The sequence below is a fragment of the Stenella coeruleoalba genome, assembly GCF_951394435.1.
Source record: "Stenella coeruleoalba genome assembly, chromosome: 11".
Taxonomy (NCBI): domain Eukaryota; kingdom Metazoa; phylum Chordata; class Mammalia; order Artiodactyla; family Delphinidae; genus Stenella; species Stenella coeruleoalba.
Genome location: NC_137157.1, coordinates 74,192,814 through 74,206,668, shown reverse-complemented (window position 1 = coordinate 74,206,668; position 13,855 = coordinate 74,192,814). Strand labels below are relative to the sequence as shown.

At 33.7% G+C, this 13,855-nt stretch overlaps 1 protein-coding gene across 1 annotated transcript in view; it reads right to left on the bottom strand.

Moving 5' to 3' along the window:
* Positions 1 to 13,855, bottom strand: part of LOC307193751 (copine-8) — a 195,098-nt gene that overhangs the window by 43,339 nt on the left and 137,904 nt on the right. The window contains exons 9-10 of the mRNA XM_079936161.1: positions 11,365 to 11,411; positions 2,864 to 3,045 (exon numbers count right to left, since the gene is read on the bottom strand). Of these exons, the coding sequence (XP_079792287.1) occupies positions 2,864 to 3,045; positions 11,365 to 11,411 (229 nt within the window). The remainder of the gene's footprint in view (positions 1 to 2,863; positions 3,046 to 11,364; positions 11,412 to 13,855) is intronic.

Sequence of the window (13,855 nt, the reverse complement as noted above, 5' to 3'; positions counted from 1 at the left end):
ATTCTTACACATATTTCAAATGAAAAGCTGGGGCTTACCTTAAATCCTTTTGATTGAGTAAAGCTCAATTTCAACATCTGTGCTAGCCTCAAAATCACAATTAGGGATTTTAAATTTTTTTTAAAGGCCTCCCTTGCTATCTGAAAGATTATTTGAATTTGGGGTGATAAACAGATTAATGACTGTGAATACATATCACAAATTCTTACCATGGAAATATGAGGGTTTGGTAATATTAGGTAGTACACTAATTGCCAGATTGACATGGACTGAAGTTTTTCTATTTGCCATTTTCAGCACCTACAGATATACATTGCAGTTATTTAGGCTGAAGTTAACACAAAAATCAAATGGAGCACTATCTCTCTGAAGACCTACTTAACCTTTGCCTTTCTTACTTATTCAAGAAAACAAAAGTGCTTTGAAAAAAATTAAAGTCATATAATTATTAGGTAACATTAAAGGTGAGGCATTATCATCATCATCAACATCATCATTGTTGTCTCATCAATTTTAGAAACTATTTTTCATGAATTTAAAGGGTTATGATCTCCATCCTATAAATATTTGAGTTGGTTTCAAAGAATCTTTTAAGATGCAACTAATAAAAAGGTCCCTCCTTTGCATAGGTTTGGTTACAAGGAATGAAGGTGGAGGTAGGAAAAGCAGAAAATTAGAGGGAGAGAAAAAGGAAAAAACAATCACACACAAAGGTGAGAAGAAACTTATGGAAGGAAAATTAATCAGTATCATTTAGTTTAACATAATTATTCCTTTTCTTAAGCCTTAAAATAGTTCATGGCCTTTTTCCTGAGGCACTTAAGACTCAGGAGCACATGAGTGATTTTCATGGTCTTATAAGTTTCTGGGAGAATTTAATTCTCTAAGGCATAACAAAATCTCAACAGATATTCATTTTTATATGACATTGGTGGTTGTGGCATGTGGGATATTTCACAGAGGAAGAATTAAAACCTCGAGCAACCTTCCCCGAAATTGTGTGGAATAGAAAAAGCAAGAATAAGTTTAGGGAAAAAAGTTAAAATATAGCTCTTAAAATATATTTAAGGAAGATGAACTCTAATCATATGAAAGCTTCTGGGGGGGGTATGTGTGTATATGTATGTATGTGTGTGTGTGTGTGTGTGTATATATATATATATATATATATATACACACACATAATGGTGTTCATAAAGGACATATCTGAGATGTGGGATTATTACAGATGCTTTTATAAAAAGTGGTTTAGTAGTGGTTAAGAATGTGGATTCTAAAATAAGACTGACCTGGGTTCAAGTCCTGTCCTCTGTAAACCTGATTAACTTCTGTGACTCTGAGCTAAATTATACAACTCCTGGGGGTACTCTTTTCACTGTATTTAATATGAGTGGCTCTTGATAGACTAGTGTGATGTGACAGTTGTTATACACCTATCCGATAAGAATTTTATGAAGATTATGTAAGAAATGAGTATAAAGTACCTGGCTTGATACTCAGTAATTACTTAATAAATGATTGCATTATTGTTTATTTCTATTTTTCTTGCAGAACTTAAAATATATATATATTACTTTTGTAACAAGAATAAAAACAATGAAAAAAGATCTACAAAAATATTGGGCATGGAAGAGTTTACTTTTACAATATATAGGGTAGGGTAGGGAGGCATTTCTGTTAGGAAAATCTAAATTTTTTCCAAAATGATATCTAACCATTCCTCCATTGAGTTTCCCATTATTTCATTAGAAAGTGCAAGTGAGAATAAGACTGATTAGGTGTATAAGCACCATCTGTGTGAAATTTATTTTAAAGGTAGAATGTAGTACATTGCTTACTTGTAATAATACAGCAGGAGTAGATTTATGTAAATGAAACATTAAAAAGAAAAATATTTATTCCAGTAATATTTACTCCATTATATTGAAAACATAATTAATTATAGCCATAATTATTGCTTCACATTTGAAAAAAAATTCCAGTCATAACTAATCCTTTATATTTGAAAAGAAATGACATTTTAGAAGATGGAAGATTAAGGATAGCTACACATTCTTTGATACCCCTCCCATTGAGAGGTGTTTCCCCTACCTTGAAACTGGGATGAACTTAGTGACTTGCTTGACCAAGAGAATGTAGGAGAAATAACTTTCTGGGACTTCCAAGGCCCTGCAGTTTCTGCCCCAGCCTTTTAGAATACTCACTCTGGGAAAGCTGGTTGCTGTGTAAGAAATATGACTACCTTGAGACCACTACACTATGATGAAGTCTGTGATAACCATATGGACAAGTTGTATGTAGAATGAAGGAAAGATGCCTAGACAACCCAGCTATTTCAGCCATCCTAGCTCAGGCATCAGACATAAGCTAATGAGCCATCTTAGGGGACATACTAGCTCCAGGAGATATGACATGGAGAAGAACTGAGGAATCTAACCAACAGCCAAAATAAAACCCAGATATATGGCTCTAGTAGAACAATTCCAGCCATCTCTAGCCAATCACGGCATCCCAGGTGAGGCCCCAGACATCCTGAAGAATGTACCATCCCCCATTGTATTCTGCTCAAATTCCTGACCCACATATCACGAATATAACAGAAGGTGTTATGCAGCAATAGATAACCAGAATAGAGCTCCTATTTATAGATCAGATGCACTTTAGGTAGATTTACTGCTAATCTACTTAACTGTCTTTTTTCCCATTAGTATCACATTCCTAAATCAATCATTCACCAAAATTAAGCTGAGTGTATAGTCATAAGAAGTTGCTACATGAGTAATTAGAGCATAAGCAGCAAGCCAATGAAAAGATCCAACACATTATTTTTTTCAAAATATCAATTCTTTCAATGTATTCTTACCAAAGCAAACTCATGAGATATCCTTCCATCTGGAGGCAGTTTTGCACCAAAACCTAAAGCTGGGAACATTTTATCACTGTCATAATCTTGAACGATTTCTCCCACTGCTTTCAGTGCCATACCATAGGCATTCAGTTGATAAGGATTCATGTAGTGGAGAGAAGTGGGCTGGGTAGGGTTGCCTGATGACAGAAAAAAATATTTCAAACACGAGTGATCAGGCTAAAGATATAATTTTTGGGACTTATTTCTTGATAACTATTTCAGGTTTAAATATTAAAAATCATGTTTTCTGCCTATATTCATAGTATGTTAAATATCTTCTTTTGGATAAATATTGACACAGAGATATTTATTAAATTAGATCAGATATGTAGAAAGTTTCCCCAAGATATGCTAAAGCATATGCAGATTTTTTCAAAAATTATTTCTCATTGTCAATGTCATAGGCTATTCTTGAGTTTCAGCCACAGAAGAAGCATAAAAGTATTTTTGTTAATCGTATTTTATTGTAATCTTATTTTTAAAAATTGTGTGCCTTTAGTTTGAATCCTTATGCTATAATCAGAGGACCCAACTGATGTAATAGGCTTCAATAATTATGAGGCCTTCTTAAAGTTGTATCACAAACATAAATTGAATATTTGAGACATATCTCAATTTAATCACTTTTAAAGAGGAGAGTGTAGAGATTTTCAAATTCATGCTAATTAAATATCTAGAGCTGAAAAATTATTCAGAGTTTCTAACTAAACTTTTAGCTAGGAGTCAAAAGGCTTGAAGTCGGGTCTTGCCATTTGCAGGACAACTATATAATTCCCATTATAAAGCCTACCACAGTATTTACTGGGAAGACAAAATAAGATTATGTGTGTGGAAGTGATTAAAAATTATAAAGTACCATAGAAAAGTAAAGTTTAACTACTACTGTTATTATTGTCTGGGTCATCCACAAATGTAGGATGTTTCATTTGAATGAGTATGAGACAGAAAGTAATATATGTGCTACCACTCAAACACATTGAGATTCACATTCAGTTGCCCTAATTATCAGCACAAAGGCAGCCTGAAAGTCCCTTTAGTTTCTTAAGTGAAAATGGAAATTAAATGGGACTTGTAACAGCTCATAAAGCTCAATTCTACATTAAAACATTGTCCAAAGAAGAAATGCCTCAAGGCATAGTTCTTTTTTGATAGGGAAAAAATAATAATAACCACTTGAGATCCAGAGAGAAACAAAATAAAGATCTCCCTTTGGTTTATAATGCATATAATAATACCCAGACCAATTTTGGTTTCAAGATAATTCATTGTGTACATGCATTTATTTTTCCAAAGAGTTATCAGCATTCAAGAGCCAAATGACAAAATTTCTAAAAAAGTGTCTTCTGTCCAAGATGGGCCCTAATGTTCCCCTCAGCTTGCCTAAACTTAAGAAAGGTTGTCCCTGACCTCCTGTCTCTTAGAACATTTACTTTAGAAAACTTGGAATTGTGAATTCCTTCTCTGTTCCTTTGAGGCGTAAATCCTCTACAATCCAGGACTGTCTTCCTCAGGGACGTGGGAGCCATCTCTTTGAAATGTAATAACCAAGAAAAATATCACCTCTGTTGCCTAGTCTCCATGGGAGAGCAGGAGCCTACCTTCAGTAAGTGCTAATTAGTAAACACAGATGGCCTAATCACACAGACCAATTTCCCCTCCAATCTCTCAGTACTTAACCACTAGTTCATCACAGCACTTAAAAACCCTCTCACCTTTTGCTTTGGAGGAATTGAGTTCAATTTCTTTCATTGCAATAGCTTTGATTTCTATTGCAAAAATCCTGAAACAAGTCTTCATTGCCTGTTTAACTTATCTGGTGCAATTTTTCTTTGACAGTTCTTTCTAAAGCAGGGATTTTGCCTCTTGTTCAAAAGCCTACTGGAGCCACAACTAAACGATACCACTACCAAGTTGTTATTTAACACAACTCTCAAATGTAAGAAGAATTGTTACCCATTCGTTGCAATATGCAACTAATTCTATTTCTCTAAGAAAACCACAACTTAAAGCTAAAATAAAAATGCTATTAATACCCCAGCATAACTAAACATCTTAGCCTATCATGCACAGAAGCGCCCAATCCTACCCATTCAAAGATGTTTCCTATCTCTTTGTAGCATCTTCATCGAGACCAATCTCTTCACTATACCACTAATGATGTTTTCTTTTCCATCCCTACCTCTCACTTTGCCACCCTATCCTGAAATTCACTTTCTCCTCCTCCTCCTCACATGCATAAGACAACCTTCCTTATTTATTCCAGCCCTTATTGTCTTTCCTCTCCTACTCTTATGCCCTTGTGTTCTGTACCACAAAATTTGGCAATTCCTTGAATCTGGGACCATATTTGTACCAGCTCTGTAACAGCAGCAATGCATATAGAAAAATGAACTTGTAGTAGGTTGGTAACATTGAGTTATTAGCTAATAACAATAATAATTATAATAGCATAGAATGTAACATGAACTTACTTCATATCTCACTTAATCCTTTTTCAACAAACCTATGACACGGGTACTTTTATTACACCTATTTTTCAGATCAAATAACTTTCAGATTAAATAACTTGACCAAATCACACAGTAATAATTGGTCAAACTAGAATATGAATCTAGGCAGATTCCATAGCCCTTACTCTTAGTTATAACTCCGCTTAAGGATTTTGAAATATTTTAAACACTGAATATTTTCAAACATACCTGATTTTGTTTTAAATGTACACTACGCCTTTGTAAAAAAAAAACAAAACAAAACACTTGAATAGGCTGTCTTTTTTTTTTTTTTTTTTTTTTTTTTTTTTTTGCAGTACGCAGGCCTCTCACTGTTGTGGCCTCTCCCGTTGTGGAGCACAGGCTCCGGACGCGCAGGCTCAGCGGCCATGGCTCACGGGCCCAGCAGCTCCGTGGCATGTGGGATCTTCCCGGACCGGGGCACAAACTCATGTCCCTTGCATCGGCAGGCGGACTCTCAACCACTGCGCCACTAGGGAAGCCCTTGAATAGGCTCTTTTAAAAAGCTTCATTGATATATAATTCATATAACTTATAGTTAACCCATTTAAAATGTACAATTCAATTATTTTAAGTATATTTACAAATAAGCAGAACCATCAATACAGTCAATTTTAGAACATTTTCATCACCTCAAAAAAATGTACTTATTTACAATCATTCCCTTATTACTCCATCCAGCCCAGCACTAAACAATGACTAATCTACTTTCTGTCTCTTTAATTTGCCTATTCTGGACATTTCATGTAAATAGAATTACACAGTATATGGTCATTTGTGACTAGGTTTCACTTAGTATAGTGATTTCAAGGTTCATCTGTGTTGTAGCATGTTTTGGCACTTCATATTTCATTCCTGTTTATTGCCAAATAATATTCCATTGTATGAATATACCACATTTTAAAATCAGTTTATCAGTTGATGGACATTTGGGTTGTTTCCACATTTTGGCTATTATGCTGCTATAAACATTCATGTACAAATTTCTGTGTGGATATAGGTTTCCATGTCTCTTGCATATATATCAAGGGTGGAACTGCTGGGTCATATGGTAACTCTACGTTTAACAACTTGAAGAACTGCCAGAGTCTTCCAAAGTGGCTGCACCATTTTACATTCTCATCAGCAGTATATGAGGGTTCCAACTTCTTCACATGCTCACAACGCTTATTGTTTTCTGACTTTTGGATTATAGTCATCCTAGTGGGTGTGAAATAGTATCTCATTATTATTTTGATTTGTGTTTTCTGATATGTAAGCATGCCAAGTACCTTTTCATGTGCTTACTGGTCATTTGTATAGCTTTTCTGAATAACTGGAATACCACTTTTAATTGGGCTGTCTGTTTTCGAGTTATAAGAGTTCTTTATATATTCTAGATACAAGTCCTCTATGAGATATTTGATTTGCTAATATTTTATCCCATTCTGGGGTTTGTCTTTTCACTTTGTTAATTATGTTCTATGGCGCATAAAGAAGTTTTAATTTTGATGGAGTTCAATTTATTTATTTTTTTACTCTTGTTGCTCATATGTTTGGTGTCATATCTAAGAATCAATTGTCAAACCCAAGGTCATGAAGATATATCCCTATGTTTTCTTCTAATAGCTTTATAATTTTAACACTTACATTTAGATTTTTGATCTATTAAGGGTCCAACTTCATTCTTTTGCCTGTGGCTATCCAGTTGTCCCAGTACCATTTGTTGAAGAGACTATTCTTCCCCCATTGAATTATCTTGGTACCCTTCTCAAGATCAGTTAACCTTAGATGCATGGGTTTATTTCTGGAATCTCAATTCTATTTCATTGATCGATATATCTATCTTTATGCCAGACTTACACTGCCTTGATTACTGTTGCTTTGTACTAAGTTTCAAAAATGAGTATGAATCTTCCTACTTTGTTCTATTTTTTTCAAATCTGCTTTGGTTCTTCTGGGCCCCTTTAAATTCCAAATGAATTTTTGGGTCAGTTATCTGTTTCTTCAAAAAAGGCCTTTCAGATTTTGATAGAAATTACAGTGAATCTGTCAATCTCTTTGGAAAATATTGCCATATTAACAATGTTGAATTTCCTAATCAATGAATGTAGCATATTTTTCAACTAATTTAGATCTTTAATTTCTTTCAAAATTTTTTCAGAATATAATTTTAGGGTATAAGTTTTGCACTCACTTTGTTAAATTTATTCCTAAGTACTGTATGCCCTTTGATACTACTGTAAATAGAACTGTTTTCTTAATTTCATTTTCATATTGTTCATTGGAAGTGTATAGAGAAAGAATTGATTTTTATATATGGATCTTCCATCCTTCAATCTTGCTGAACTCATTTAACAGTTCTAATAGATTTTTAGTGGATTCCTTAGGATTTTCTACATAAAAGATTATATCACCTGCAAATAAAAATAGTTTTACCTCTTCCTTTCCAATATGGATGTCTTTTATTTTTTTTCTTGCCTAATTGCCCTGGCCTCCAGTACAATGTAAAATAGAAGTAGCAAGACATCCTTGTCTTTTTCCTCATCTTAAGGTGAGACATCCTTGTCTTTTTCCTCATCTTAAGGTGAGCAAGAGCAGACATCCTTGTCTTTCTCCTCATCTTAAGGTGAAAGCATCCAGCTTTTCACCCTTAAGTATGATGTTGGCTATAAGTTTTTATATTTTCCCTTCATAAGGTTAGTAAGTCACTTTCTATTCCTAGTTTATGTGGTTTCATTATAAAAGTATGTTGGACTTTGTCAAATTCTTTTTCTATATCAATTGAAGTGACCATGTGGTTTTTACATTTTCTTCTATTGGTACAGTGTATGACGTTATTTGATTTTTGAATATTAAGTCAACCTTGCATTCCTGGGATAAATTTTAATTGGTCAGGGTATATAATTCTCTACATATGTTGTTGGATTCAGTTTGCTAGTATTTTGTTAAGGGTTTTTATATCCATAAAAGATATTGTTCTTTAGTTTTTCTTACGATGCTTTTGTCTGGTTTTGGTACCAAGGTAATACCTCTTAAAATGAGTTGGAAAGTGTTCCTTCCTCTTCCACTTTTGGAAAGTGTTCCTTCCTCTTCCTTTTCCAATATGTGAAGAATTGGCATTAATTCCTCTTTAAATAGAGTTCATCAGTGAAGCTATCTATACCTGGGCCCACATAAACTTTGTGGATAGTTTTTATGGGTCTGTTCAGATTGTCTATTTTCTTAAGTCAGTTTCAGTAGTTTGTATCTTGTATTGAATAAAAATTCTCGCCCTTCTAGTGGTGCTAATGTTCATCAATAAATGAAAGCTAACATTTTAATCCAGTTGGATTTTGGTGTATATGTTTCCTATATTACTAAATAAAACACGTGCAAAAATCATTAACTTGAAGCCACAATATTGGAAAATAAATTTATCATGTAGTCAAAGATAAGCTAAATTAGAATTTGGTTTCCTCATCTCTATCTGTAACTCTACTGCTAACAAGTCAAAATGTGTTGATTAGTAAAAGGATTTTTCTAGATCTGAGTTTTCTTATTTGTATAAGAGGATGATGGTTGGGCTTCCCTGGTGGTGCAGTGGTTGAGTCCGCCTGCCAACGCAGAGGATGCGGGTTCGTGCCCTGGTCTGGGAGGATCCCACGTGCCGCAGAGCGGCTGGGCCGGTGAGCCATGGCCACTGAGCCTGCATGTCCGGAGCCTTGCTCCACAACGGGAGGCCACAACGGTGAGAGGCCCTTGTACTGCAAAAAAAAAAAAAAAAAAAAAAGGATGATGGTTGGAGTAAGTGATCTCTTACCTAAAAATTCTATTATTTTGTGAAATGTGAGTGAATGTGAGAGAAATGTGAAGTGAATTTAATGTGAGAGTTACAGCACGTAAACAATTTGAAAAGAAAACTAGATAAATATATAAACTAATGGCAACTTCTGGTAAAAGTTAAAAAATGAGACTCAAGGGTGTGGTGAAAAGGGAAACCTCCTGCACTGTTGGTGGAAATGTAAATGGAAACAGCCACTATGGAAAACACTATGGAGGTTCCTTAAAAATCTAAAAATAGAACTACCATATTACACAGCAATCCCACTACTGGGCATATACCCTGAGAAAACCATAATTCAAAGAGCCATGTACCACAACGTTCACTGCAGCACTATTTACAATAGCCAGGACATGGAAGCAACCTAAATATCCATCGACAGATGAATGGATAAAGAAGATGTGGCACATATATACAATGGAATATTACTCAGCCATAAAAGGAAACGAAATTGAACTATTTGTAGTGAATTGGATGGGCCTAGAGTGTGTCATACAGAGTGAAGTAAGTCAGAAAGAGCAAAACAAATACCGTATGCTAACACCTATATATGGAATCAAAAAAAAAAAAAAAGGTCATGAAGAACCTAGGGTAAGATGGAAATAAAGACACAGACCTACTAGAGAATGGACTTGAGGATATGGGGAGGGGGGAGGGTAAGCTGTGACAAAGTGAGAGAGGGGCATGGACATATATACACTACCAAACGTAAAATAGATAACTAGTGGGAAGCAGCTGCATAGCACAGGGAGATCAGCTCGGTGGTTTGTGACCACCTAGAGGGGTGGGATAGGGAGGGTGGGAGGGAGGGAGATGCAAGAGGGAAGAGATATGGGAACATATGTATAACTGATTCACTTTGTTATAAAGCAGAAACTAACACACCATTGTAAAGCAATTATATTCCAATAAAGATGTTAAAAAAAAAGATATGGCATATATACACAATGGAATATTACTCAGCCATAAAAAGAAATGAAATTGAGTTATTTGTAGTGAAGTGGATATACCTACAGTCTGTCATACAGAGTTAAGTAACTTAGAAAGAGAAAAACAAATACCATATGCTAACACATATATATGGAATCTAAAAAAAAAAAATGGTACTGATGAACCTAGTTGCAGGGCAGGAATAAAGATGTAGACATAGAGAATGGACTGGAGGACACGGGGTGGGAGGGGGAAGCTGGGGCAAAGTGAGAGTAGCATCGACATATATACACTACCTAATGTAAAATAGTTAGCTAGTGGGAAGCAGAAGCATAGCACAGGGAGATCAGCTCGGTGTTTTGTGATGACCTAGAGGGGTGGGATAGGGAGGATGGGAGGGAGGCTCACGAGGGAGGGGATATGGGGACATATGTATGCATATGGCTGATTCACTTTTGTGTACAACAGAAACAAACATAGTATTGTGAAGCAATTATACGCCAGTAGAGATCTAGTAAAAATAAAATAATAATGAGACTCATGTTCTTATGATATATAATAACTGATTTTAAATGACTGTTCTGTTTGAAACAAAGTCACTTCAAAATATAGTTAAAAGTCCACTCTCTTTCCTTTCTTAAAATGTTTGATATACAAATTAGGAATATCCATACATGGGGTGTTATATGATGGTCCATCTGAATTAATTAAATATAAATGTGTTAACATAAGTAATTCTTAAAAATAACTGAGTAAAAGTAAACTAAGCTACTGTACATGTATTTGAATTACATTTGTATAAATTAATACACAGAAAAGTACTATAAAAATGAGGATTATAGTTAGACACACTTCAGAATTGTAGTTATGCATGGAGAAGAAGGGAGTGTAGAAAAAAATGGGGCAGGGTACACAACGAGCTTAACTAGATCTAAAATTTTCCTTTTAAAAATATGTAAAACAAAAAAGACAATATTTCAATATTTAATAAATTTGAATGGGACTATTATGCACTTTTGTTGTATTTCTTATAGTCTTTTGTATACCTGAACTATTTCATAATATTGAAAAAAGAAAAGTTATCTGAAGTTTGTAGGAAACACTTCAGAAGTATGTATTCATGGAAAGAAAACATCTAAACCTCAAGAAAATAAATATTTATTTTTTAATGTAATTGCTGATAATTTTTAATATGGGATAGTCATAATACTCACCATTTGATGCAGTAAAATCAATAGCCACTGTGAAATTGATTTGTGTTCTAAAATATAAGTAAATTAGAATCATTAATAACTGAATAACCTCATAAAAAGAAGTTTGATTTCCATTTTTGTTACATTTTTAACATCACTAATTTTCTTAAATGTTATTACTAGCAACTATGTTACAGCACACACTGATTAGTATCAGTTAGGCAGTTTTACAAGCTAAGAACCTGGCAAAATACCTTTACGATCATGCAACTGTAAAATACAAAATAAAGCATCAGGAATAAAAATAGCTCCTAGTTGAAAGCACAATAACTAAGTGAGGAGCTCATAATGAAGTCAAACTATAAATAATTATTTGCCAGTCTCCAATGTCAACATTTATTATTAGTTTCTTTTCAAAACTATTCTGTAGTCGATGTGAAATTATTATGTCCTTAAAAGTATGGCATTGCTAAAATAATGTCTAATAATATTGTTCCTTAAACTAATTCCAACAATCCTGAAAACACAGGATTTTCTTTTGCTGTCTTCAGAACTCAAGTATTTCAAATACTGATCAGTGCTCAGTGCTCACAGCATTCCTGTATACTTGCGAGTATTTATAGATATGGATAAATATTTATATAGATGAAATTGTTATATATACTTAAAAATTTCAGCACATGGTAGTTACCCAAAATTATTTTACTGTATTAGTGGGTTTTTTTTTTCGGTAGAAACCAAGGAGGTGGCATTCGCATTAAAAATTCACTCTTTTGGATATACCTCTAAGTCTTTCTATATGTAATTCCACTTTCTCACCAAAGAAGGCATAAAAACACAAATAAGTGACAATGATATAATTACTGGGATAACCTGTTGTCATATCTAATTTACAAAATAATTTTTAATTTAAAAAGTAAATAATTTGAAAACATGGTTGCTTAGATTATTTTAAATAACAAATTAATTTTGATACACTGTACAATTGATTTAACACTTCGAAGTTTGAGCTGTTATTTAAATGGTGGTGTGATGATGAAGAGGATGGTGATGATGATGGGTATGGCACTATAGGGTCCCTTGTAGTTCTCTTAGTATAAAGTATAGTAACATTTCCTTCTTTCTATAAAAATTCAGCTGAAAAATCCTTAATACTGCTCAGGTGTTGAAACAAATTCACGTTTTTTCCCTAAAGAATAAACAACCTTTGTTGCTTTACATTAATAAAAACTAATATAGATTCTCTTTATAGCTATATGGTAATTTTTTTCTCAGAGTAGAAATTAGGTTTAGAGGCTAAGAATATAGGCTAATTTGGAGCATAACACTTTTAGCACATAAAACTTTTAGAAAAAGAATCAGTGAAACATTTGGGAGAATATTTTGAGATAATAAATCCCTTTGAGGAACTGAAAAGAACAGTCACCATCAGGACATTGCTTTTTCATTCTGCTGCTAGAGAGAAAGTGACTATAATATAGGGTATAGTATGGTATATTAGAAAGGGTTTATTAGCTTTTGAGTCTGAAAGGACGGGGTTTGAATTTCAGCAACCCAGTTGCTGACATTAGCCAAGTTTTAGAACTCTCAGAAGGCAGGTACCTGGCACATAACAATTAAGCAAGGACGGACAGAAAAACTACATGAAACATTATCTTTGTGTGTGTGTGTGTGTGTATATATATATATATACATATATGTATATATATATACATACAGACACACATATATATATATATAAAACATATACATATAGAATGTGTTTTTATATAGCTTTTATCAAATAACCTCATAATAATTTTTAAAGGAAGGTACTAGTATTCTCCTTTTATAGATGAGGAAATCTATGCTCATAAAACTTAACTTTCCACATAAGTAATAAATGCCAGTACTGGAATTCAAATTCACATGTAACCTCCAAGACCATATTTATAAACTCTATGCTACTCTAATTGTACAATTAAATATTTGTGAACTGTCTGGTTATAATAAAACCACAATAAAGGATAGTGATTATTATGTTACAAACTGAAAAATGATACTATACAGATATCCTTAACGATAAAGATGCCAGGGCATAGTCTCATGCTTGGGCAAATCTGTCCTTCTTCTATCACTTATGTTATATACATAAATCACAAGATAATTGTTATAAATGCCTTTTTATGTTCTTTTACTCAAATAACACTTCCTTAGGAATGAAAAATAACTCTAAGCTTCAAGAACATGGCTTTTAGCACATTATAAAAGTCAATATAGCAGTTGTGTCTGGTTCAATCTTCCTTAGGTTTTAGGGATAGACACCTTGTTTTGGCTCAACTCTCTCTTATAGCAGTGTCTACTTTCTACATATTAGAACATCACTGTGTTTGTTGGATGAATGTGTTCATTTTATGACTGTTTCTAATATATTTGCCAAGGTAGCCCAGGATGTGTAGCATAAATACCAACTCCTTAGAAGCATTAGTTGTAGATTAAAAAACCTTCAATAATCAGAGATACAAAGGTCATT